Source organism: Engystomops pustulosus, chromosome 11 (genome assembly GCF_040894005.1).
Source record: "Engystomops pustulosus chromosome 11, aEngPut4.maternal, whole genome shotgun sequence".
NCBI classification, from domain to species: domain Eukaryota; kingdom Metazoa; phylum Chordata; class Amphibia; order Anura; family Leptodactylidae; genus Engystomops; species Engystomops pustulosus.
In genome coordinates this window covers 69349077-69372520 of record NC_092421.1, presented here as the reverse complement: position 1 = coordinate 69372520, position 23444 = coordinate 69349077, and the positions used below count along the sequence as shown (strand labels likewise).

Sequence of the window (23444 nt, the reverse complement as noted above, 5' to 3'; positions counted from 1 at the left end):
CAGTCTGTACACACGGCCCTTTTACTTAGACATTTTACACCAATTTAAAAAAATAATAAATTACACTTCCCGGGTATCACAGGAAACAATAAGGGAAAAACCTACTTCCAACTAGCGATGGCTGAGTGTTTCATGTGGCATTTGGAGAGCCCCAGTATGTTTCACATGGTCACATTCACTTGTACATTACAGCCTATCATCAAGTGGCCACCTCTTCTAGGATCAGATTTTTTGGGTCCTTCTCACAGACAAAGATTATCTATAAAGGACCAGCCTTCTAAAAGGGGTCTCCTGACAATCCCGTATTATAAATGTGCATCTGATAAGTGACATGAGTCTCACTTTAGTCTTAGTCCAGCTCCATGCACATTGCTCAACTTAGACAACCCACACCTGAAGCTTGGGATGGACTGATCCGAGACACTTACATAAGAATTTGTGAATGTCAAAGATGTTTTCGAAGTGGATCAACTTGTATTTAAGGTGTAATGGCCTAGAGCAGTGGTGGCGAACCTATGGCACGGGTGCCAGAGGTGGCACTCGGAGCCCTCTCTGTGGGCACCCAGGCCATTATCCAGCCTTTCAGGACTCAAGACTGCAGTCACAGGCAGCCCAGGACGAGCCGTATACAATGATAATCCAAACTTCTTCTTTCTACTGTATTGGTGTCCCCAGGACGCCAATACGTTTGAAACCTGTAACAGAGCAGGGAGCAACAAGCCATTTTAAATTGGCATTTTGGCACTTTGTGAAAAATATGTGGCTTTTGGTTGTAGTTTGGGCACTCAAATCTCTAAAAGGTTTGCCATCACTGGCCTAGAGAGACATCAATTATGTCAGGAATCAGCATCTCCCATCAGAAGGACATCACCCCTGGGTGCAGGTGGCTAAAGAATGTATGAATAGACTTCAAACCTTGGTTGGGGTAACTAAGATGACCTAGCTAGTTGTCTTTATCGAAGAGACTACGACCACAGAGACAAAACTTGCTTGCCTGGATGATGATGAGAACAACCTGGGACCATATTGTCAAATAATTTGCCCCAAACAAGAACCAAAAACAAGTTACTATGTATTTACTAAAAAAAATTCTATGTATTTCATGAATGGAAGACCACCAAATCACCATAAAATTCTATGGGGCTCCAAGTTTGGCTAGACTGGGGGATGTTTAGGTTCAATCACCGTGTGAGAATGGAATTAAATGGTAATTTTTTTTTTGCAAAAGTTGAGTAATGACTTTGGGTTGAAAACACAATTTGTATGGCGAATATTGATTGAATGCTTCCTAAAGGTGTTCTCATTCAAAGGACGTCATCAATAGAATCGTGGACACAACTGATCAATCAGGAGCCCTTGAGATCGGGTCACCTGTAGAAGGTACCACCCTCGGCTTCTACCTCGGAAGGTACTGTCCTGGCCCTCAACAGTAATCAACGCACATACAGCTGATTACTGGGCGCATGCAGGGCAATCTTACGGCTACATGTGCCCTACGACCACGGTGGAGCGACTAAGTCATGAAGGTTGTGGTAGTGTCATCATGCTGGCGGCAGTGAGAAGAGTGAGAAGTGAGAAGAGCGGGAGCGAGGAGGTGGTTGCAGTTAGCATGGATAGGCAAGTATACATTTTTTAAAATTTTCTGCTGGGCTACCTATATACTGTGGAGGATACATGCTACTTATATACTAGGGGAGCACTTTTTGGCTCATCTATATACTGGGGGCACATTCTGGGCTACCGATACACTGGGGGGGGGGGGATGTTCTGAACTACGTATGTACTGTGAAGGCACTTTTTGGGTTACCTTTATACTGGGGAGGGGGATGTGAGCATGGGTAGGTGAATATACTTTATTTTCTACTGTGCTGGGCTATCTATATACTGAGGAGGGTATGTTCTGGGCTACCTATATACTGGGGAGATCACATGCTGGTCTACCTACCATATATACTGGGGGGGAATGTTCTGGGCTACTTATATATTGGGGAGGCACTTTCTGGGTTACCATTATGCTACCATTCTGAGTGACCTATATACTTGGGGGGGGGGGGGGGGCAAGGAAGCATGGGTATGCAAGTATGCATTTTTTTTATTTTCTGCCGTGTTGGGCTACCTATATACTGGGGAGGGTACATTCTGGGCTACCTACCATATACTGGGGGCACACAAGATGAGTTGCCTTTATACTGAGGGGTGTACGTGCTGGGCTGCCTTTATACTGAGGGGTGTACGTGCTGGGCTGCCTTTATACTGAGGGGTGTACGTGCTGGGCTGCCTTTATACTGAGGGGTGTACGTGCTGGGCTGCCTTTATACTGAGGGGTGTACGTGCTGGGCTGCCTTTATACTGAGGGGTGTACGTGCTGGGCTGCCTTTATACTGAGGGGTGTACGTGCTGGGCTGCCTTTATACTGAGGGGTGTACGTGCTGGGCTGCCTTTATACTGAGGGGTGTACGTGCTGGGCTGCCTTTATACTGAGGGGTGTACGTGCTGGGCTGCCTTTATACTGAGGGGTGTACGTGCTGGGCTGCCTTTATACTGAGGGGTGTACGTGCTGGGCTACCTATATACTGAGGGTTATGTGCTGGTCTACTTATATACGGGGATGGGGGACATGTTCTGGGTTTCCATTTACTAATAGACCTACCAGCACTAAATCTAGCGCAGAGCATCCCATAGCACAGTGGTGGCGAACCTATGGCACGGGTGCCAGAGGTGGCACTCAGAGCCCTTTCTGTGGGCACCCAGGCCTTCACCCAGCACAGAATTGGCTAGACATGACTCAAGGTTTCCTCCTTTAGTCCAAAACTATTTTAAAGCGACACCTCCTTGGCTGCCAGGACTACACAAGAAGCGAAAAGGTATGTAAAGAGATGAATTATGGTCGGAGCTCCTGCTCTGGGTCCCCTGATTCTTCCTCTTCAGGGGACCCTGGGAGAAAGCTACAATCCAAATTTTCTTTCTTTTTTGAATCAAACTTGTTTTTATTGATTTTTTGAGTTTTAACACAAACAAACAAATCCTTTGCATTACAATCAGTCGTTTAGACTTCAGAAGGTTGCATATGTATAATTGGCCAAGCATGGCCTACATTGTTACTCAAGTCCAAGATACAGTATATCCAAGGAATTTCTTCCAAAATGCGGAACAATATACAAAATGCAGCAACAAACAACCCCCCCCCCCCAGAGTCAGCTCCCAAGAGTAGGGCATATGCGCCCAAGAATGTTACTTCTCCTAATCTTGCCATAACATCCAGTTATCTAACTAGTCTACGTGGCTAGAGAAAGCTGGTATTGCATACTCGACCTTATTTGTAATAACCGTTGCGAAGGCAGACCTGACGTATCCATCCACTTCCCCCAAATTTTTTCGAATTTAGCAATAGAATTTCTTTTCAAGTAAGAACCATATTCCAAGGCGAGCACGTTATTAACTCTACTTATGTACTCCCTTACTGATGGAGGCCGTGGCCTAATCCAGTGTGCCGCTATCAATTTTCTTACTTGATATAGAGACCTCTGAATCCCCACGGTTTGAAGTGCTAATAAGTTGTCTATATCAAGGATTCCAAACAAACAGGAGAGAGGCGTAGCAGGTATAGTGACCGAGAACACCCTGCCCAATATATCCAACACTTCTTTCCAAAAGTTACCTAACTCTCCACATTCCCACATCATATGCAGGATACCCGCTTCCTCACACCCACACCTAGGGCAATTTGAGTCTCCACGGATCCCTATTTGATGTAGCAACTGTGGTGATCTATATGCCCTATGTAGCATGAAGAGATGGGACATTCTATGAGCCTCACTTGGAGATAAGGTGGGCACAATCTCTAGGCAATCTGACCATTGCTCATCCGATATTAGACCTATGTCTCTTTCCCACTTAATACGGCATTTAAGTTGCGTGTCACCCAAAGATTTGTTCAACAGAACCACATTATAAAAAGAGATCAGTCCTTTGGTTGTGTTGGTCATCAATGCTCTATTAAGGGCTCCACAAGGACCTATTATTATTGGACTTGCACGGTTTTGAGTGTCATATGCGTGTCTCAACTGAAGGTATTGGTAAAACCATGCCTGTGGTAATTGATGAGTGTTACTCAATTCCTCAAATGTTTTACATATACCGTTAGAGCATAGATCCTCTATAGTAATGACACCTTTGTTTTCCCACGGTGAAAAACCTTCCAAGCGGAAAATTTCGGGTAGAGCAGGGTTTCTCCATATAGGACTAAAGGGGGTATATTTGGGGACTCCCAAAATAGCTTTCACCTTGGTCCATATCTTTTCCATTAATACCAAAGTAGGTTTCTTACTTAACTGACCACCCCCAAAACTAGCTTCTAGAGCGTGTGCTGGAGTGGGGAATCCAGTCCATGACATAATCAATCTGCCAGCTGAGTAAACTCCCTCCTTCCTTCCCCAGCCCGCAAAATGCTGAATCTGCGAGGCCAAAAAGTATAACCATGGACTAGGAATAGCCAGACCACCATCTGTTTTACTCCTCTGAAGCGTATCTAAACTGATCCTCGCCTGCTGTCCCTTCCAGATCAGTTTGCGAAACAGCCCTTGAATTTTGTGGAAATATGACTGCGCTATCCAGACCGGAGAGTTGTGTAGGATATACAAAAGCTGCGGCATTAGGACCATTTTAACTAAATTACCTCTGCCTATCGGGGAGAGAGGTAGTTTACACCACATCTGGATCTTACTCATAATACGAGAAAGTAGCGGTTCTAGGTTGTCCTTTATATAGTCCTTTGGTTGTTTAGTGACCATCACCCCTAAGTACTTAATCTTAGATTCAACCTGAAGAGAACCCACGGTACTGGGGTCCCCAGGGATAGGATCAAGAGGGAGTAGGACTGATTTGTTCCAGTTAATACTGAACCCTGAGTATGACCCAAAAGTCTTAATTATATCCATTGCTCCTGTGAGTGACTTATCTGTATCCCCGAGGTATATCAGCATGTCATCAGCATAAAGGGAAACACGTTCCTCCCGGTCTCCCCCTGCAAATCCCTGCACTTCTATGGTGCTTCTAAGTATGGCCGCTAAAGGTTCTATTGCGAGCGCAAACAAAAACGGAGAGAGCGGACAGCCCTGTCGCGTCCCTCTCTCCAGTTCAAAGGCATCAGAAACCAGCCCGTTAACTTTAATTCTTGCTTTTGGACCATTGTATAGCAGCTGAACCTTTCTAATAAAATTAGGGCCGAAGCCCATTCTACTAAGAACGGCCCATAAAAAATCCCACTCGACGCTATCAAAGGCTTTGGCAGCGTCGAGTGAGAGAACCGCCCTGCCAGTCCTGCCATGTCCCTCTGCCTGAATATTAAGATATAATCTTCTTATATTGACCGCCGTGGACCTATCCGGCATAAATCCCGATTGGTCCGTGTGCACCAGGGAAGTGATTACATTATGAAGACGATTGGCCAGGGCTTTGGCTAATAATTTAATATCAACAGGGAGCAAGGATATCGGACGGTATGAGTCCGGGTTCCTCGGGTCCTTTCCTGGCTTTGGCACCAACACCACTATTGCCTCCCGCATTGATGGTGGGAGGGTACCTTGCTCTGCTGATTCTCCAAACACTTGCAATAACTTAGGCAACAGTAGCTCCTGATGTTTTTTAAAGAACTCCCCTGGTAACCCGTCTAATCCTGGGGCCTTGTCATTAGGAAGGGACGTTAGTGCCTCTTCTAGCTCTTCTAGGGATAGGGGGGCTTCCAAACTCTCAACTTGTTCTCGTGAGAGACGCGGCAGGTCTATAGCTTCCAAATATTCCTTTATATCCTGTGCACTACGACTTAACCTGGTTTTGTAAAAGTCTTCGTATAATGTATGAAAGACCCCCAGTATTTCTTTATCACCAGTCACTATAGAGGTATCCGGAGCCTGTATCTCTCTTACCTGTGTGGTGCCCTTCTGAGCAGAAATTATAGTTGCAAGTAAGTGACCCACCGCTTCTCCCTGAATGAAATATTTTTGTTTAAGAAAGAATCTTTTGTCCTCCGCTACTCTCAATGTATGTTCTTTCAAAAGAGTCTGAGCCTCCTTCCAATTAGTCTCTGTCTCTGGCACTGGGTTCTGCAAATATTCCCGTTCAGTGGAAAGGACCCTCTGCTGTAAATGTACCGTGAGTTCCCGCGATCTAGCCTTATGTCTGTTAATATGTTGTCTATAAATTCCCCTAATGTACATCTTCATAGCATCCCACACCAATCCATCCGTGCTTGACTCCTCATTGTCCTGGAAAAACGCCTCTATTTCCCTAACCAAATTTTCTTTCTAGTTTATTGGTTTTCTCAGAATACCAATAGGATTAAGACTTATGATATAGTTGGAATCAATAGGTTACTTTGTGACAAAGTTAGGTTTTGGTTGTAGTTTGGGCACTCTGTGTCTAAAAGGTTCGCCATCACTGCCATAGCAGTTGGCCTCTTTATTAATGCAGGGGAGCCATTTTATTTTTCCCTGGGATCATATCCGATTCTTCCATGTTTTTGCTAGAATTCTGCTAGTCTCTCTAGAGCATCCCAATGCTTGTCAAGGCCGAGTTTCTGATCTTCACTACGGTAAACATAATTTTATTGACTGGCCAATTAATCCCTCACAGAAGTCCCTTAGATAGGACAGAAGGAGAGAAGGACAAGGCACTAGGAGTCATTGTGACCATACATTTATCAAATATCCTGTTGAATACAGGATTAATGCCTCCAATTAAAAAAGCTTGTAAAAAAGCAACAATCGTAGACCCTCTGGGACATCAAACTGGTTTAGCTTTGTGTTTTTCTTGAGTTCATTATTGAGATGATCCCAATTTGAGGACTTGCAGAGAAATAATCTAGTCTACCTCATGAGGTAGTCTCATTGTTGGAGATGACCCAAGCAGGTCAAGAGACACTGGTACAAATTACCAAGGAAATAGAAGGCTCCCAGGATTGGATAGGGTGTAGGACGGGGTCAGGGCAGGTGGAGTTTGTGCGTACAGGTCAAGGCAGAGCAGGTGATGGTCAAAAAGGAATGAGATGGCACAGGGACTAGCAGCCCCGAAATGGGCATTACTCAGGCACCTTCCTGTGGGGAAGGTATGTGTATAATCTCAGAGGAATGGCTGGTGGTGGCAAGGCTTTTATTAGCGGGGCAGCAAAAGGAGGTGGATATGATTAGCATGAGGATTGGTGCAAAGTGAAGGGACTGCTGACAAGGGGGTTTCTATTCCTACAGCTTGAGTAATATTTTTGTAACATTTTTCTGAGTATAATCCATATATTACCATACAAAAGGTTTAAAGTAGAAGTTTAAGCATCTATCAAACAAATTTTTGTGGTCACATGGAAGAGGCTTTAGATAAATGCTCCTCAATCACAATGGGATAGACTATATCAACACTGTCATCATTAGGACAATCCCCTATTGGTCTCACCCAATAATAATAATATTCTCCTACCTCTTAGCATCTCCATGGATAAGGAGCTTCTTGATTGACCAGTCTCTTCTGAGATGTTCTGCTGATATGGCAAGTGTCTAGTTTTGGAGGACAGTTGGATTTTTCCCACATTTACCGATTGGATCTTTGGTAAATTACTAGTCATGGGTCCCATGGAATCAACTCTTTGAGGGATGGAAGGCAAGTTTGCGTTACTGAACCTCTTAGCAGTTGGCTTAGTCCCTACATTGCTCCTTTTGTGCCTGATGGTGGCCCGTCTCACCAGAGGAAAATCTGCCGGTTTTAAAGATTTGTCTACTCCACCAGAGTCTCCAGCGTAACGGGTAGGTTGAGGTGGGAGCCACACAGGGGCAACAAAAGGAACCGGCCCCGTTTTGGTATTAGAGGTTTCCTCTGCAGATCGTCTTGGCTCTACAGCATTGATTTCAGAGTTCTGGGTTTGTTGGGGGCCCTGATTATCTTGAGGGGGTGACTGAGAGGCCCCTTGACTTGCATTCTCTAAGTTGCCATGTCCAAGTGCTTTATCATGGTAGAACCCAGATTCTTCTAGCGTTTGTCCCAGTAGAAGTATGGGGTTAAATATTTGTGTGGGGTGAAATGTAAATCTTTTGGAGGATGTTGCACCTTCGCCCTTATGTGAAGTTTCATGCAACATTGTGTACGTGACAGAGGTTGTAGGTTGCTCTAGAGTTTTGGGTGAAGTAGGGGTACAAGATGAGGTGAATTTGTCACATGGAGGAGTCAAACTTCTTAATCTACCCTTCAGAGATCCTTCAGTTGTGGAGGTCCCCTGCTGAAGATTTTCATCATGGTCTTGAATCAAGCAAGGATCAGTGTTGCTCCGCTGCCGTTTCACAAGTTTTATATCTTCAAAATCTGTGAATGAAGTGTTTTTAGATCCTAGATTAGAAGTCTTTGTATCTTGGTCAAGGTCAATGACGGGATGAATATCATCCAAAGTGCTTGATTGGGGGACGGACTCTCCTAGAGACTGCTGAGTGGTTTCTTGATTAATAAAGTCAGTGTCTATACTTTCTGATAAAACATCAGCAGCTTCAAATTGTGTGTTTTTGTAAGATAAAAGCTCAATTCCCTTCAGTCTTATGGGGAAAATCTCCAATTTATAGTGATCAGGCTCATCTAGTGGAACTGCTTGATCCACCCTGGAGAAACATGGGTCAAGGATATTTTTGTTCTCCTCATGAATGTGTTCTGGATCACTCAACCCCTGATTTTGGAGGCCAATGATCCAGTTGTCTTTTGAGTGAGATTTTTGTTCTGTTTGTAATCCTGATGGCTCCAACAGCGGCTCAACGATTCCTTGGAAATCAGAAGTGACCACTTGGACCTCAGCTTTTGCATTGTAACCAAGACCTAGGTCATCTGTAGGTCCTATGCATCTCAAAGTCTTTTCGTAGTTCTCTTGTCCCTTATCCATCAGTGCTGGTAAACAAAAATCTGGTTGGTTCATATATAATTTCTCACTTGTAGGAGTTGGGATACTTTGCGGCAACTCAAGTCCTTCAACATTCTCTACGAGAGTCTCAGTGCTATCTATCTTTTCTTCAAGTCCTTCACATTCTAAGTAGGTGATCTTTAGGTCCATAATCGGAACATGTTGACTAGATGTTTGCGTTATATCCAACCTCTGCTTGGATTCAAAATCATCTTCTTGGAGGACATTGTCACCAAGAACTCTTGAAGCTCCATCCAGCTTGTCTATATGTTCACAGTCTAGTTTTTTTGCCACTTCTCTTTTTTGACTCAAATGCTCCATCAGGATTTCCGTTGTCCTTTGAGATATCTCTCCCATGTTGACATCTTCAGCTACTGTAACCTCAAAGTCAGGTGTCTCCTCTAAAGTATTTTCCCCAACATTGTATTCATAGATGCTCTGAATCTCATAACTATCAATCCCTGCGTAGACCTCTGTTTTTATGTCATCACCTTTCCCTGTATGTGCAACCTCCGTCTCTTCTTGAAATGTCCCTTCACTGTCATTGATAGTTTCTATGTAGACGTTCTGAGACATATCAGGATCCCTCTCTTGACTGATGCTCTCCAGCTGGTCACTATGTGCTCCATCAATCCCACTAAGGACGATATCATTATATGTAGAGTCACTGTTAATCTCATCTCTAGCGGTCTCTTGTATATTCACACTATGGCTCATTATATTTTCATTTGGATGATCTACTATGATGTCATTCAGACATATCTTACAGTCTTCATCAATCTCATGACTCCCTGTCCCACCGACTGCCTCACTGGCCTTTGGTTGTCCATCTATATTACTATCTTGAGATTTAGTGACCGTCTCATTTCCTAATGAAATTACAAACTCTGTGTATCCCTCATCATATTTACACCTTGTCAAGTCAGTGACTATTTCATGAACAATTGTCTCCGTTTCCTTGTCACTACTAGTTTCCTCACTGAACATCTCCTGACCATAAGGCTCAGTCTTCTCAATGATCATCTCCTGACAATGAGGACTAGTATCATCATGAGAGGTGTCAAGAAGTGCAATTTCCTTGTCCTCTGCCTCCATGTCCTCGTGAACAATAGTCTCATCCTTTCCACCGCACATCTCTAAACTACACGGTATAACCTCAACATTGAATGACCCCAAGTCTTGAGGCCCAGCCTCCTTACTGACGGTCACATAATCACATGACTCCTCTCTCACCGACTCCTGGTTGTGAAGCTCAGCCTCCTCACTGAATGTCTCGTGGCCATGAGGCGCAGCCTCCTCACTGAATGTCTCGTGGCCATGAGGCGCAGCCTCCTCACTGAATGTCTCGTGGCCATGAGGCGCAGCCTCCTCACTGAATGTCTCGTGGCCATGAGGCGCAGCCTCCTCACTGAATGTCTCGTGGCCATGAGGCGCAGCCTCCTCACTGAATGTCTCGTGGCCATGAGGCGCAGCCTCCTCACTGAATGTCTCGTGGCCATGAGGCGCAGCCTCCTCACTGAATGTCTCGTGGCCATGAGGCGCAGCCTCCTCACTGAATGTCTCGTGGCCATGAGGCGCAGCCTCCTCACTGAATGTCTCGTGGCCATGAGGCGCAGCCTCCTCACTGAATGTCTCGTGGCCATGAGGCGCAGCCTCCTCACTGAATGTCTCGTGGCCATGAGGCGCAGCCTCCTCACTGAATGTCTCGTGGCCATGAGGCGCAGCCTCCTCAATGAATGTCTCGTGGCCATGAGGCGCAGCCTCCTCGCTGAATGTCTCCTGGCCATGAGGCGCAGCCTCCTCGCTGAATGTCTCCTGGCCATGAGGCGCAGCCTCCTCGCTGAATGTCTCCTGGCCATGAGGCGCAGCCTCCTCACTGACTGATTCATGAATTTGAGGTTCAGTATTCTTGCTGACCGTGCCATATCCAAGGGGCTCATTCAGTCTCTCATGTCCATAGGCTCCAGAGTCTTCACTTGACTTCTCCTGACCATGGAGTTCAGAAACAAAATCCTCATTCAATGTCTGATGACCATCAGATCCAGTGTCCTCACTAGAAGTCCTCTGACTATGAAGCTCAGCATCCTTGTTGACCATTTCCCAATCATGAAGCCTAGTTTCCTCACCCATTGTCTCATGAACCTGAGGCCCTCCGTCTTCACTCAACATCTCATGACCATGAGGCACGCTAGCCACATGTACTGGTTCATAGCCATAAAACCCAGTGTCCTCACTCAATATCCTCTGCCCATCAAGCTTAGTGTCTTCATCAGTGGTCTCCTGACCATGACCCCCGATGTCCTCACTTAGTGTCACATGATGCTGAAGTCCAGTATCCTCACTGACAGTTTCCTGGCCATGAGGTCCAATCTCCTCGCTGATGTTTGTTGTACTGTGAGGCCCAGCCTCCTCATTTTCTTTCTTTAGCTCATATGACCCAGTGTCCTCTATAACCCTTTCTTGGTCAAGAGGTTCAGAGTCAAACGCAACACTCTCTTCACTGGCGGTCTCCCATTCATCCATATCATCACTGGATGTCTCATGTCCTGTAAAGTGCATCTCATTGTTCTCTTTAGAATGTCTTGTTTCATGGTCTACAGGTCTTTCCTCCGCTGCAGTCTCTCCCGATAAGGTGGCATCACGTATTCCTGGTGTGTTATCACCGGAGGGTGACGCGTCTTGTGATCCTTGACTCCATTCTTTATGACACGGAGATACACTGGCCTGTGTCCCAGAACTTACAATTTCATGAGTCAGCGTTTCGAAGGTAGGCGGTTTCAAATCGTCCTGTAAACCAGAGTCCGATTCCATAACCCTCTCATCACTGAGGCCTCTGTGCTCGGTCTCCTCTGTGGACGTCACAGTCTTCTCTGTAGCCGCAGCCTCCTGTTCCGGTCCTTGCTCATCTTTTAGACTTTCCATTGTTACTCCATCTGTAAAATAAAGGCAAAAGAAGTGAAAAAAGGCAAAACAAAAACTGGAAAGGTTATTTAAAGGGAGTGTCCATTTTTACAACAGGTTTCCATTGGCAGGTGTGGTGGACAAGATCTTTATAGGCACCAACAAGTCACGGTTCTGCTTTCACTTACGGGGCCCGTGATGACATTTATCACATAACCAGTTTTTAGCTCTATACCAAGTGGAGAGAGTGACCTGCAATACCAAGCACAACCCCATCTGTTATATAGTGGCCGTGCTTGGTATTGCAAGGGTGTAAGGAGTGAAGAGAACTTATCACTCTTCCGAGGGCTGTCGGACCACCATTGGCTACAGTGTATACACCAGGTGCTGATACGGCGCAAACAAAATGGGACCAAAGACTAAATGTATCAGCCAGGAATACACAGTAACAACCCCTCAGCTGTGAAGATAGGTTGACTTTCAATTTCCAGATTTACATATATTTTCCGTCACAGTGAGCAGAAAGTATTTACAAACTACAAGGGGAAAGTTTTCTGACACCCCAGTTCAGCCTACACTGTGGTATCAGGGAGTATTGTGTCGATAAATTTAGCCAAACTCCTCCCAGACGAGGCGCTCACACCCTGCTCCTGTATTCTGTGAATGTTTACATGTATGCCAAGTGTCTCATACCGGGGGAGGGCTGCCAAGTGACCCGGGAACTAGTACTCACCACGACTCGCTTATAATTAGATGAGGTGCGGCCACAGCGACCAGACCGGTCAATCATAAGGTACTGACAGGTTTGGTTTTCTCTCGTTACTCTCCTAACTGGGTCAACATTTTGTAAAACGTTCATTAATTGAAAAAAATCTTCACTCCTGGGGGGCTAGCGTTCACACATGCCCCACTGTGCTACCGGATGGTGTACTTTACGGTCTTAGGAGCTGGTAATTTAATGTAATGGATTAAGGGGCCCAATATTCTAACCCCAACCCAGTGTCCTGCTGCCTGTTCCATGACACGCGTTATATTATACTTGCAAACCATTGAAACTTGATGGTGGAGTAAGGAACTACATAGACTCTATGGAAATCCTACAAGTCTTGGAAAAGGGCTTTCTATTCTAGTCAAAGGTCAAAAAACCTTGTGAGGACCTTTAAAAAGGTCTGGATTTCAGGGCTTGAGGTCCCTCTCTTTGGGGCAGGGTCGGGTTTGGGCCACCCAAATCACCCATATTTTAATTATAGTATCATAGTATATAAGGCCGGAAAAAGACACAAGTCCATCAAGTCCAACCTTTAAGAATTAAATAAATGTTTTATCCCCGTAACCCGTGATATTTTTTCTCTCCAGAAAGTCATCCAGGCCTCTCTTGAACATGTACATAGAGTCCACCATAACAACCTCCTGCAGCAGAGAGGTCCATAGTCTCACTGCTCGTACAGTAAAGAACCTTTGTCTATGGTGATGGTAGAATCGCCTCTCCTCTAGGCGTAGAGGATGCCCCGTCTATGATGATGGTAGAACCACCTTTCCTCTAGGTGTAGAGCAGTGGTTCTCAACCTTTCTAATGCTGTGACCCCACAATACAGTTCCTCATGCTGTGGTGACCCCAAACCATGCAACTCGCAGTAAAAACACAGTAAAATTTGCTGCACCGATGGCTTTAGGCGACCCCCGGTTTTGGTCGTTCGACCCCTGCTGGGGTCCCGACCCACAGGTTGAGAACCACTGGTGTAGAGGATGCTCCCTGTCCATGGTGATGGTAGAACCTCCTCTCCTCTAGGTGGAGAGGATGCCCCCTGTCTATGATGCTGGTGATACATCTCTCCTCTAGGTGTAGAGGATGCCCCCTGTCTATGATGGTGGTGATACGTCTCTGCTCTAGGTGTAGAGGATGCCCCCTGTCTATGATGATGGTGATACGTCTCTCCTCTAGGTGTAGAGGATGCCCCTGTCTATGATGATGGTGATATGTCTCTCCTCTAGGTGTAGAGGATGCCCCTGTCTATGATGATGGTGATACATCTCTCCTCTAGGTGTAGAGGATGCCCCCTGTCTATGATGATGGTGATACGTCTCTCCTCTAGGTGTAGAGGACGCCCCCTGTCTATGATGATGGTGATACGTCTTTCCTCTAGGTGTAGAGGATGCCCCCTGTCTATGATGATGGTGATACGTCTCTCCTCTAGGTGTAGAGGATGCCCCCTGTCTATGATGATGGTGATACGTCTCTCCACTAGGTGTAGAGGACGCCCCCTGTCTATGATGATGGTAGAATTACCTCTCCTCTAGGTGTAGAGGATGTCCCCTGTCTATGATGATACATCTCTCCTCTAGGTGTAGAGGATGCCCCCTGTCTATGATGATGGTGATACGTCTCTCCTCTAGGTGTAGAGGACGCCCCCTGTCTATGATGATGGTGATACGTCTTTCCTCTAGGTGTAGAGGATGCCCCCTGTCTATGATGATGGTGATACGTCTCTCCTCTAGGTGTAGAGGATGCCCCCTGTCTATGATGATGGTGATACGTCTCTCCACTAGGTGTAGAGGACACCCCCTGTCTATGATGATGGTGATACGTCTCTCCTCTAGGTGTAGAGGATGCCCCCTGTCTATGATGATACATCTCTCCTCTAGGTGTAGAGGATGCCCCCTGTCTATGATGATACATCTCTCCTCTAGGTGTAGAGGACACCCCCTGTCTATGATGATGATGATACGTCTCTCCTCTAGATGTAGAGGACGCCCCCTGTCTATGATGATGGTGATACGTCTCTCCTCTAGGTGTAGAGGACGCCCCCTGTCTATGATGATGGTGATACGTCTCTCCTCTAGGTGTAGAGGACGCCCCCTGTCTATGGTGATGGTGATATGTCTCTCCTCTAGGTGTAGAGGATGCCCCCTGTCTATGATGATGGTAGAATTACCTCTCCTCTAGGTGTAGAGGATGCCCCCTGTCTATGATGATACATCTCTCCTCTAGGTGTAGAGGACACCCCCTGTCTATGATGATGGTGATACATCTCTCCTCTAGGCGTAGAGGATACCCCCTGTCTATGGTGATGGTAGATCCTCCTCTCCTCTAGGTGTAGAGGATGCCCCCTTGTCCTGGTCACAGGCCTAGGTATAAAAAGATCTTTGGAGAAATCCTTGTACTGTCCGTTCAGGTATTTGTACATTGTAATGAGGTCTCCCCTCAGTCGATCTTTTTTCTAAACTGAATAATCCCAATTTTTGTAATCTGTCAGTGTATTCTAATCCCCCCATTCCCCTAATAATCCTGGTTGCTCTCCTCTGCACCCGTTCCAGCTCTACTACATCCTTTTTAGACACTGGTGCCCAAAACTGTACACAAGATTCCATGTGTGGTCTGACCAGAGATTTGTATAAGGGCAAAACTATGTCTTTATCATGAGAATATATTCCTCTCTTGATACATCCCATAATTTTATTTGCTTTAGCAGCACCCGCCTGGCTCTGGTCACTAAAATTAAGTTTACCATCCACCAACACCCCCAAGTCCTTTTCAGCTCCAGTTTTACCAAGTAATTGACCGTTTAGAACAGAATTATACTTTTTGTTTCCATGGCCCAAGTGCATAACTTTACATTTATCTACATTAAACTTCATAAGCCATTTCTCTGCCCACACCTCAAGCTTCCACAAATCTCTCTGTAACGTTAAACTATCAACCTCTGTATTTATTACTTTACACAGCTTAGCATAATACACTACTGTTCCAGAGATCAGTATGATTAACGGGACTAATTTTGAAGGTCCTAACACAACTACTTTTCTGACATAGCCACTGTAAACCCCCCACATTGCGAGAGCGCAGGGATTGGTGCACTCTTCTGGGAAATCTCTTCCACTTGGATGCCCTGTTATCCATTTTTTATATCTACCATAGGGTAGGTAATCAGTTTTCAATTCACTGGATAAAGCGGGAAACTGAAGGCTCCGTCCACTACATTGTGGCGGCACCAGGGGACTGTAGCTTTACTTCAGACTGGTATTTTAATGTAGCTAATTAAGGGGACCACCTTACGCAACACAATTTTAGGTGGCCATGTACAGCGTCACAGCCAGATAAAAACAAAAGTAAAAGAGCAGATTTCTAAAACAGTGTTCGCCTAGACATGTCGTTTGGAGAAATCTTTTTGACTCAAAATGTGCTTGGGGGAGATGAGGGGGGTTAAAGAGGGAGCAATAATAAAAAGTTGTTCTCTAGTTTTGTATTGATAAAGTTTATTGAACTCAGTGACTCAGGCCTCAGGTAAAAAGCTAGTACAGGCCAGTGGTTATTCACCACAGCAACCAATGAGAATCCAGCTCTTCTCAGTGGTCAGCGACTATGGGCTGACATCAGTATTTCAATGAACTTTATTTAAACAACAGTAACCTAATCACATAGGGTTATTTATATAGTACTATATACTATATAGTACACACAACTCAAGCCCCGCCCATTAACAGCACCATATAGCCGTGTAATTTTACATGTTATACTGAGGTATAAAACAGTATTAACAGCTAAAATTGGCCACGTGGAGTTGCCCCAACCTTAGGGGGCTGTCACACAGTGCGTTCTTGTTGCGTTTTTAAACGGACTGAAACGCATGGGTTTTTGCATGTTTACTATGAGTTTGGCTGATTTGAATCTGTTTTTCTTCATTTATAGAAGTGTAAGCAGGTGTGAAAATGTTAATACAGGATTCAAACCAGCCAAACACATTGTAAACATGCAAAAACGCATGTGGTTTCATCGCGTTTTGAAACGCATTCGTTTTCAGTCAGTTTAAAGACGGTCCAAGAACGCACCCTAATAGTGAAGTGAATACAACCCTCACTCTACCAAACTAGGCCAGGACCCTCCATAGGTTAGACACTGTACAGACACCTCTGCTCTGACATTCACAGCTTGCGTTTTGCTTAAAAAACGGTCCACAAACGGATTCAAAATGGTTTCAAAATAGATTCAAAATGCTACGTGTGCCGCCGGCCTTAGGGATTCACTTTGGATCTTGCAGATTTTAAGAATATTCCTGTACAAATGAGAAGAATTCCGCTTCAGATCCGCAGCAGAAAACGGACACACAACTGACTGAAAAATCTGCTGTACATGTCAATTTCTCACTTTGCTGCTGCTGTGGAAACCTGACATTGTCTATTTAGGAATTTTACAGATTTCACAATCCGCAGCAGAATAGTAAAATTAAAGGGGTGTCAGGAAAATCTAGCACATTGTTATTACTACCCCTACATCACATTACATGACTGCGAAGAATGATGATTGGTCTAGTCACACGGGCACAATCATCAGAATATCACCTGGGACGGATGGGTATAACCTTATTTTCAAATTTCTCCCCAAAAGGCGGAAATTCCCTTTAACCAATAAGAATTTTCAATTCTGGAGGAGAAATTCTCTTAACAACCTGTAAGTAAATTCTCCCATAAAATGTGTGGGGAAACGCACATTTTCAATGCGAGTTCCACACAGATCTGCATATGGAGGGTACTGGAAGCCCAATTCATACGGTGGGATAGCCATTCCATAACTTTTAAAAATCCAATTTATCTGGATGAAGAAATTGCGGAGAACTGACCAGCGGAGGAGCAGGAACACGTTGATTTAGTCCAGTAGCTGCGCCATTTCCCTCATAGGCCACATAGCACGCCTGTCATCCTAATTTAAAAGCCCCCAAACAATTTTTACAATAATCTTCTGTATTTACAGCACCGGACAGTAGAAACGTGTTTTCTGGCTGGAAGTCATTGCAGCATAAATCACGATGATACAGCAAATTTATCTCACCTGAGCCACGGCCGATCAGAGCAATGCAGCGACACGCAGAACGCCGCCAGAAAGGACAACAATGATAAGACCATCAATATCAGATGAGTGGGAGTCCCACATTAAGACTTGGGGGTGCTGGGGTGAGCACCTTGACCTCCCTCATAGCTGCATTCACCAGCCACACATGATAATACGTGCAATGTTACAGGGATCATATGACACCCCCAACCTCCAACTAACATGCCACACGCGAGTCTGGCCTGAGACGGCAGCACATTACATGACACACGATAAGTCACTGAGAACGAAGTTGACGGAAGACGCTGCACATAAAAAATTATAAGTAACAAAGTAGCAAAAAGTTTCTTCCCTTTCAGAGTTACCTGGATGTACCCCTGTGTTGGTCACCGAGGCCCATGCCGCTGTCAGCAGAATTGCCTGGGCTTAACCCTTTTCAGTGCCCACCTTTGGTGATAAAAGGATTAAACGATAAAACCCATTATCCGCGGGATGAGAGTTTTAGGTCTTCATGTGGAATCTGACCCCCTGCCTACGTCCTGACCACTCCGAGAGTCCAGTTAAATATTACACCTAAGTTATAGATCAGCTACAAATGTCATCAAGTCTAATTGGACTTTCTAGTTGTTCTTCCCCCTCCTCGACGATCCCCTCCACTTCCCCCTCCTCTGCCCCCTAGGGCGCTGCAGGCCCCGTGAACTTGTTGTTGAGAAAAAGTCAAGTTTTACTACTTTGGATACAGACCACCAGAATCCACAACCTGTAACTCTCTGGCCATAGTGGTACTACAACCCCCAGCATGTCCTAGGGAGTAGTGCAGTGTGCTTACCAGCAGTATACACAGCGCTGTACACAGGGAGAGTGTAAAGGTTACTCTATGCAGAAGCTGGGAGGCCAAAGTAAAGCAAATTACAGTTTCTTATCTTACCTGTGAACTGCAGAGAATTGTCGGGGGGTGCACTGGGCCTGCTCAAGACCCCCCAATCCACAAAGGATTAATGGGATGTGACAGTCGCACTGCGGTCCCACCAGGGATAAAGGTATTTCCTGTAATGGAGAGCAGAGCAGGCAGGTGAGACAGCCGCAGTATGTCAGGGACATGGGTGGGGGAGGGGGAGCACAGGTGAGACACACCTACAAAAGCTTGGACGTCAGTGGAAGCAGACAGGCAGGGACAGGCAGAGAGATAGCATTACAAGCAGCAGAGACTGCTCAGGAGAGTGTGCAAACAGGCGAGACATGTCCAATACCTGGTGAGAGAACTGTGCTGGGGCTTTCAGAAACACAAACTCCCTTTAAATTATGAAATCTCCAGTAAATACAAGCACTGGTGTCGCCTCTTTTAAAATCTTTTTCTGTGTAAATTGTGTATCTGTTTCCCAGAAAGCTGGGTGACAAACGATATGAATGCCCAGCATACGTTTTGTTTTGTTTGTGTTGATGGCGTGCTCACACGTTACGTTTTGGTTGCGGTTTCATTGCGTTTTGAAACACGTTACAACAGCTGAGGAGAGGTGATTTGCCTAATTACATTATTGTTAACACTTGTGTTAACAAAGCGCATTGTAAATGTGATGTTAACACACAATAGTAACGGGCAGCATTGAAAGTCCATTGAGATCAATAGGAAAAAAATGGTACAGTATTCATCCGTTCTTAAACGGATACAGCAAAATGGAAGCCAAAACACAGATTGGAACTGGGTATTGTTAGGGTTAAAAAAATGGCACTTATGCTAGAAACTAAGATACTATTTGGAGAATGCTGCAATACCAGAAGCCACCAACTGGCAAGCGTGTACGTTTAGGAAAGCCAAACTCTGCAGTAGGAAATAAGCAAAAAGAAAAATATTGATTCTAGTAAAGAAAGAAATTCGATGGCTAATTTTAATTTAGAAATGTATAGTAATAATTGTATTTATCAACTATATGTGATATTTTGTTTCCATTGCAGATTGTTTCTCCATTTTTACTATATATATATTTACTAAGAACAGTGCAGTGTGTACTATGTGCATTTCGCCTGTGTATAGTGACGGGCGCCTGATTCAGGATTTGTGGAGCACATTCTTCATGAAACTTTTTTTTTTTGTGACAACATGGGGCGTGCGATACAATTCTGTTGGACTTTGCATGATAAATGTGGCGCACGGTCCAACTAAGCACCGGAATGCTCATTTCAATTAAGAAATTTGTGTTGTGTGAATAATAGAGCAGCCGCTTCATACCTGTGCAAGCAGTTTGCACCTAAAAGAATGTGCAAAGTCTGACAGAAAGCTGGCGCAGGAGCCTTAGTAAATGTGGGCCAATGTGTTTTTTATTCCACCAGTGCTCAGACTGGTGGAATAAAAACCGCATCGCTTGATGAAAGCTGCTTCATCGTATCTTATTGATCTGGATGACAAGGTCAGATCTTCAGAAGTGCTGCTCTGATAACAAATATATTTATATATAAATGTTATATAATATATATGTGTGTGAATATTCTACACTGATATTCATGCAGTTTCTGACATGAAAAAAACTGAAATGTGACACTTTATTAAATGTGGGCCAAAGTGTCTGTGCCAGTTTTGTGTCGCGGCTGCTCTGTCAAGACACCGCAAGTTACTGCTTGTCAGAGTTTGGCCACATCTAATACTGACGTGTGCGCCAATTGTACAGCATGAACAAAGTGCACCGAAAAAAACAAATGATGCAGACTTCCTGAGCAGTGCAGGGTGCGCCAGATTCATGAAGACCGGAGGCGCCAGTTTCGATGAATCTGCCGCACTCTGCACATTCCACAGGCAACTGCACAAGTTCTGATAAATGTGGCCCTTTGTGCCAGTTTTCTGTCAGACTTGGCACAAGAAAGAATGTGCAATCTGTTTGTACGTGTATTTAAGAAGTGTCTGCACTATGACCGACGCGACACACAATTCTGCACCCAAAGGGGCGTTCCGATGCCTAGTCAGACCGTGCTCCACATTTATTACCACGACACAGAATGGTGTTGCACTCTCTAGGTTAAAGGTGTGCCAAAAAAAAAGTTGGTGCACACTTCCTGCGCAGTGCAGGGGGCACCAGATTCATGCGCCGCTGGACGGGCATACCGCTGTGCACTGGAGAGGAGGAGATGATCCCTCCTCCTTCCATAGAGAAAATCGGCGCACCACCCGCACACACGGGGAGAGAGAGAGCGTGCTGGCGTATCGGTACGGTCGCCATTGCCGTTTATGGGGACGTATATGCTGCCACAAATTTGCACATAACTACATGTTAAAACTGCCTGCACTTGTATTTATGAAGTTTCTGTGCTGGTAATGCGACATGATACTGTGCACAGAAAGGGGCGTTCCGAAATATCTGGTGCACTGGGGTGCGGGTCTTCATGAATCCGGCGCATGCTGCACATTAGTGAGGTAAACTGCACGTAGTACACACTGCATCACTACTAATAAATGTGGGCAGCATCTTTTCTTTATTATTGTGAATATTACCAATTGATACATTTATGGCCATATAAATATTTGTAACAAGTAGAAAGATAATAATGTATATGTAAGTGTCATACATAAGGTGGTGCAGATTTTGTTGTAAGTTTCATTCTTTGCATTGTATATGAAATCTGCAGCGGCTGTTGAAGAGAGGGAGATTTCTCTGTACTTGGAAACAAACTACCAGAAGTAATCCACAGAGTGTGAATTCACCCTAAGGGTAGGTTCACACTGGACATAATTGGAGCAGATTGGAACCTGAGGACATGCTGTAAGTCACAGTAGAAGCATAGTTGATGAGGTTTTACATGTTCACATGTTGTGACCCCAATGACCTATTTGTTGACCTGTAATTTTCTGCTATGGGATTTGACCTTTGCTCTGTGTCCTGATCACTGTGATGTCACTATGGGATCACTATGTAATGGATTGACAAATTCTTCTTCCATGTCTTCTTCATAGGTCCTGGTTGCTGAGCTGTTTGCAAAGCTGCCTTTCACTACTCTTGGCTTCTGCCATGGATGGAGGGACTATTAACAGAGGGTCAGAGGGAAAAAAATCGTATTTGACTCTCTGAGAAGACCCGCAGCGCTCATCAGAGATAACTACTTGCCTAACCCACACCTTTAACCCTCTCCATATTGTCTACTCCTCATTGGATGATGCCCTCCTTATTGCCCGTCACATAATATAATACCTCCTTCCTATGCCTCAACACCATAGAATGCCCCCTAGTGACCCCGACTGTGTAATGCCTGGATCCTAACACGGCCAACTAACTAGGTTGGACCCCTCGTCCTGCAGCCCCATTAAAATACCCGTTCCTTTACAATCCCCCCACTTGTAGCCCCCTCTTTAGTTAAGCTCCCATTTGAAATGCCCCCCTTAATATTGCTTCTCCTCATGGTCCCCCACCACAGTCCCAGCCGCTGCTGTGTGCAGCCCTGAAGTTGGCAGTGTGATGATGTCATCACATAGCCCCTCCCCTTCTCAGAGCTGCACACAGCAGGGGCACAATGGTGGAGCAAGAAGCTCATGGCTCCCTGCTTCGCCATAACACTCAACTCTATCTATGTCCGGAGGAGTGTATTCCAGGATCAACCTACTTCCCAGGACAGACCCAGAATTGTGGCACTGTCCTGCCAAATCTGATATGGTTGGGTGTCATAAATTTAGATTACACCACATACAAAGTGCCTCAAAAATGAAATCTACAGAGTATCCACATGCAGAGGCAGAATTACTCCTAGTGTGACCCATACAAATGCTTTGGACCCTGGACATCATTGGGTGCCCCTAAAGATTCAGGGAACCAGGAAGAAGTGGGTGCTACCTGCATTATTATGGGTGTACCTGGCTGGATAATAGTATCACTATAACACGGCTGATGCCATCCTTCCTTTAAAGGTCCTTCTCTGGCAGCCCATAGGGTGCACGCACCTACCTGCAACAATTTAAAGAGCTAGCACACGTTCCTATTTCCTGTCCCAGCCACCCACTTCTGCCGTTACTTCTATAAGGCACCTACCTGCCTGGGCAAGTATAGATCGTAGGATGCTAGTTCCTCCCCGGGATCCTGCGTTCCTACATTCTGACTGTTTCCTGTGTTCCTGACTTAGTCTTGTTTCCTGACTTCGCTATTGTTACTTGTCCTTGACCTCATGATCTCGCCTTTCGTGTGACCCGGGAGGTGACAACGCCCTTATGACTGAACCAGTTAGGTGACATAGCGGGTCCACATAGCGCTGACCACAACGAGCACTATTACACCAGAGGGTTAATACATGTAATTATACATTTTTGGGGTGCATATTACATCAATGGTTAGTAAACTTACATACAGTGAACTACAAGAAGTCAGCATGTAATAGCGCAGTCATCTCCGGAGTGTACCGCACAGATAAAGGGGCTTTTCCTGTCCTTAAAGACTTCAGACAAGAAAAAGGAAAGGAGTCGAGTGACCGCTACTATTACACCAAAAAAGTCAGACGGGGGGCGGGAGGGTCCACAGACATCACACACACAAGAACCTGTCACAATATTTATCCCTCTACTTACAGCCAGGAGCCAAGAAGATGCAAATATGTGAGACATTTCCCTGGTGAGAAGTGACCGCTCTCCGGCTGCTCAGCGCCTCTTCAAGAAACTCCCAGCAGAAGTGGCTCCATCTTGTGGTAACAACCGCCAACTGCAAGTATTAGAAAAGTACAATGTATAAGAAGCTCCACCTTGTGCTCAATGTGTTACTGACCGCACATTGAATAATATCATTACACACTGCTCATATAACACCAACATAAAGTATATAAATAAAACCATCA

General features: G+C 45.2%; 1 protein-coding gene and 1 long non-coding RNA gene across 5 annotated transcripts in view; one reads left to right on the top strand and one right to left on the bottom strand.

Annotated features, from left to right (window-relative positions):
- LOC140105519 (uncharacterized) overlaps window positions 1-23271 on the bottom strand; it is a 38492-nt gene extending 15221 nt beyond the window's left edge. The window contains exons 1-3 of one of the 4 annotated variants that reach the window (XM_072129465.1): window positions 23182-23271; window positions 18574-18692; window positions 7465-11853 (exon numbers count right to left, since the gene is read on the bottom strand). In XM_072129465.1, the coding sequence (XP_071985566.1) occupies window positions 7465-11842 (4378 nt within the window). In that variant the 5' untranslated portion in view covers window positions 11843-11853; window positions 18574-18692; window positions 23182-23271. Of the gene's footprint in view, window positions 1-7464; window positions 11854-18010; window positions 18178-18573; window positions 18748-22651; window positions 22671-23181 lie in introns of those variants that run through there. The other 3 variants (XM_072129466.1, XM_072129464.1, XM_072129467.1) reach the window with 3 other exon arrangements.
- On the top strand, window positions 18783-23444 carry LOC140105523 (uncharacterized). Its single transcript, XR_011850583.1, has 4 exons — window positions 18783-18898; window positions 21261-21394; window positions 21586-22839; window positions 23184-23444. It is a non-coding gene; the product is annotated as an uncharacterized lncRNA (long non-coding RNA).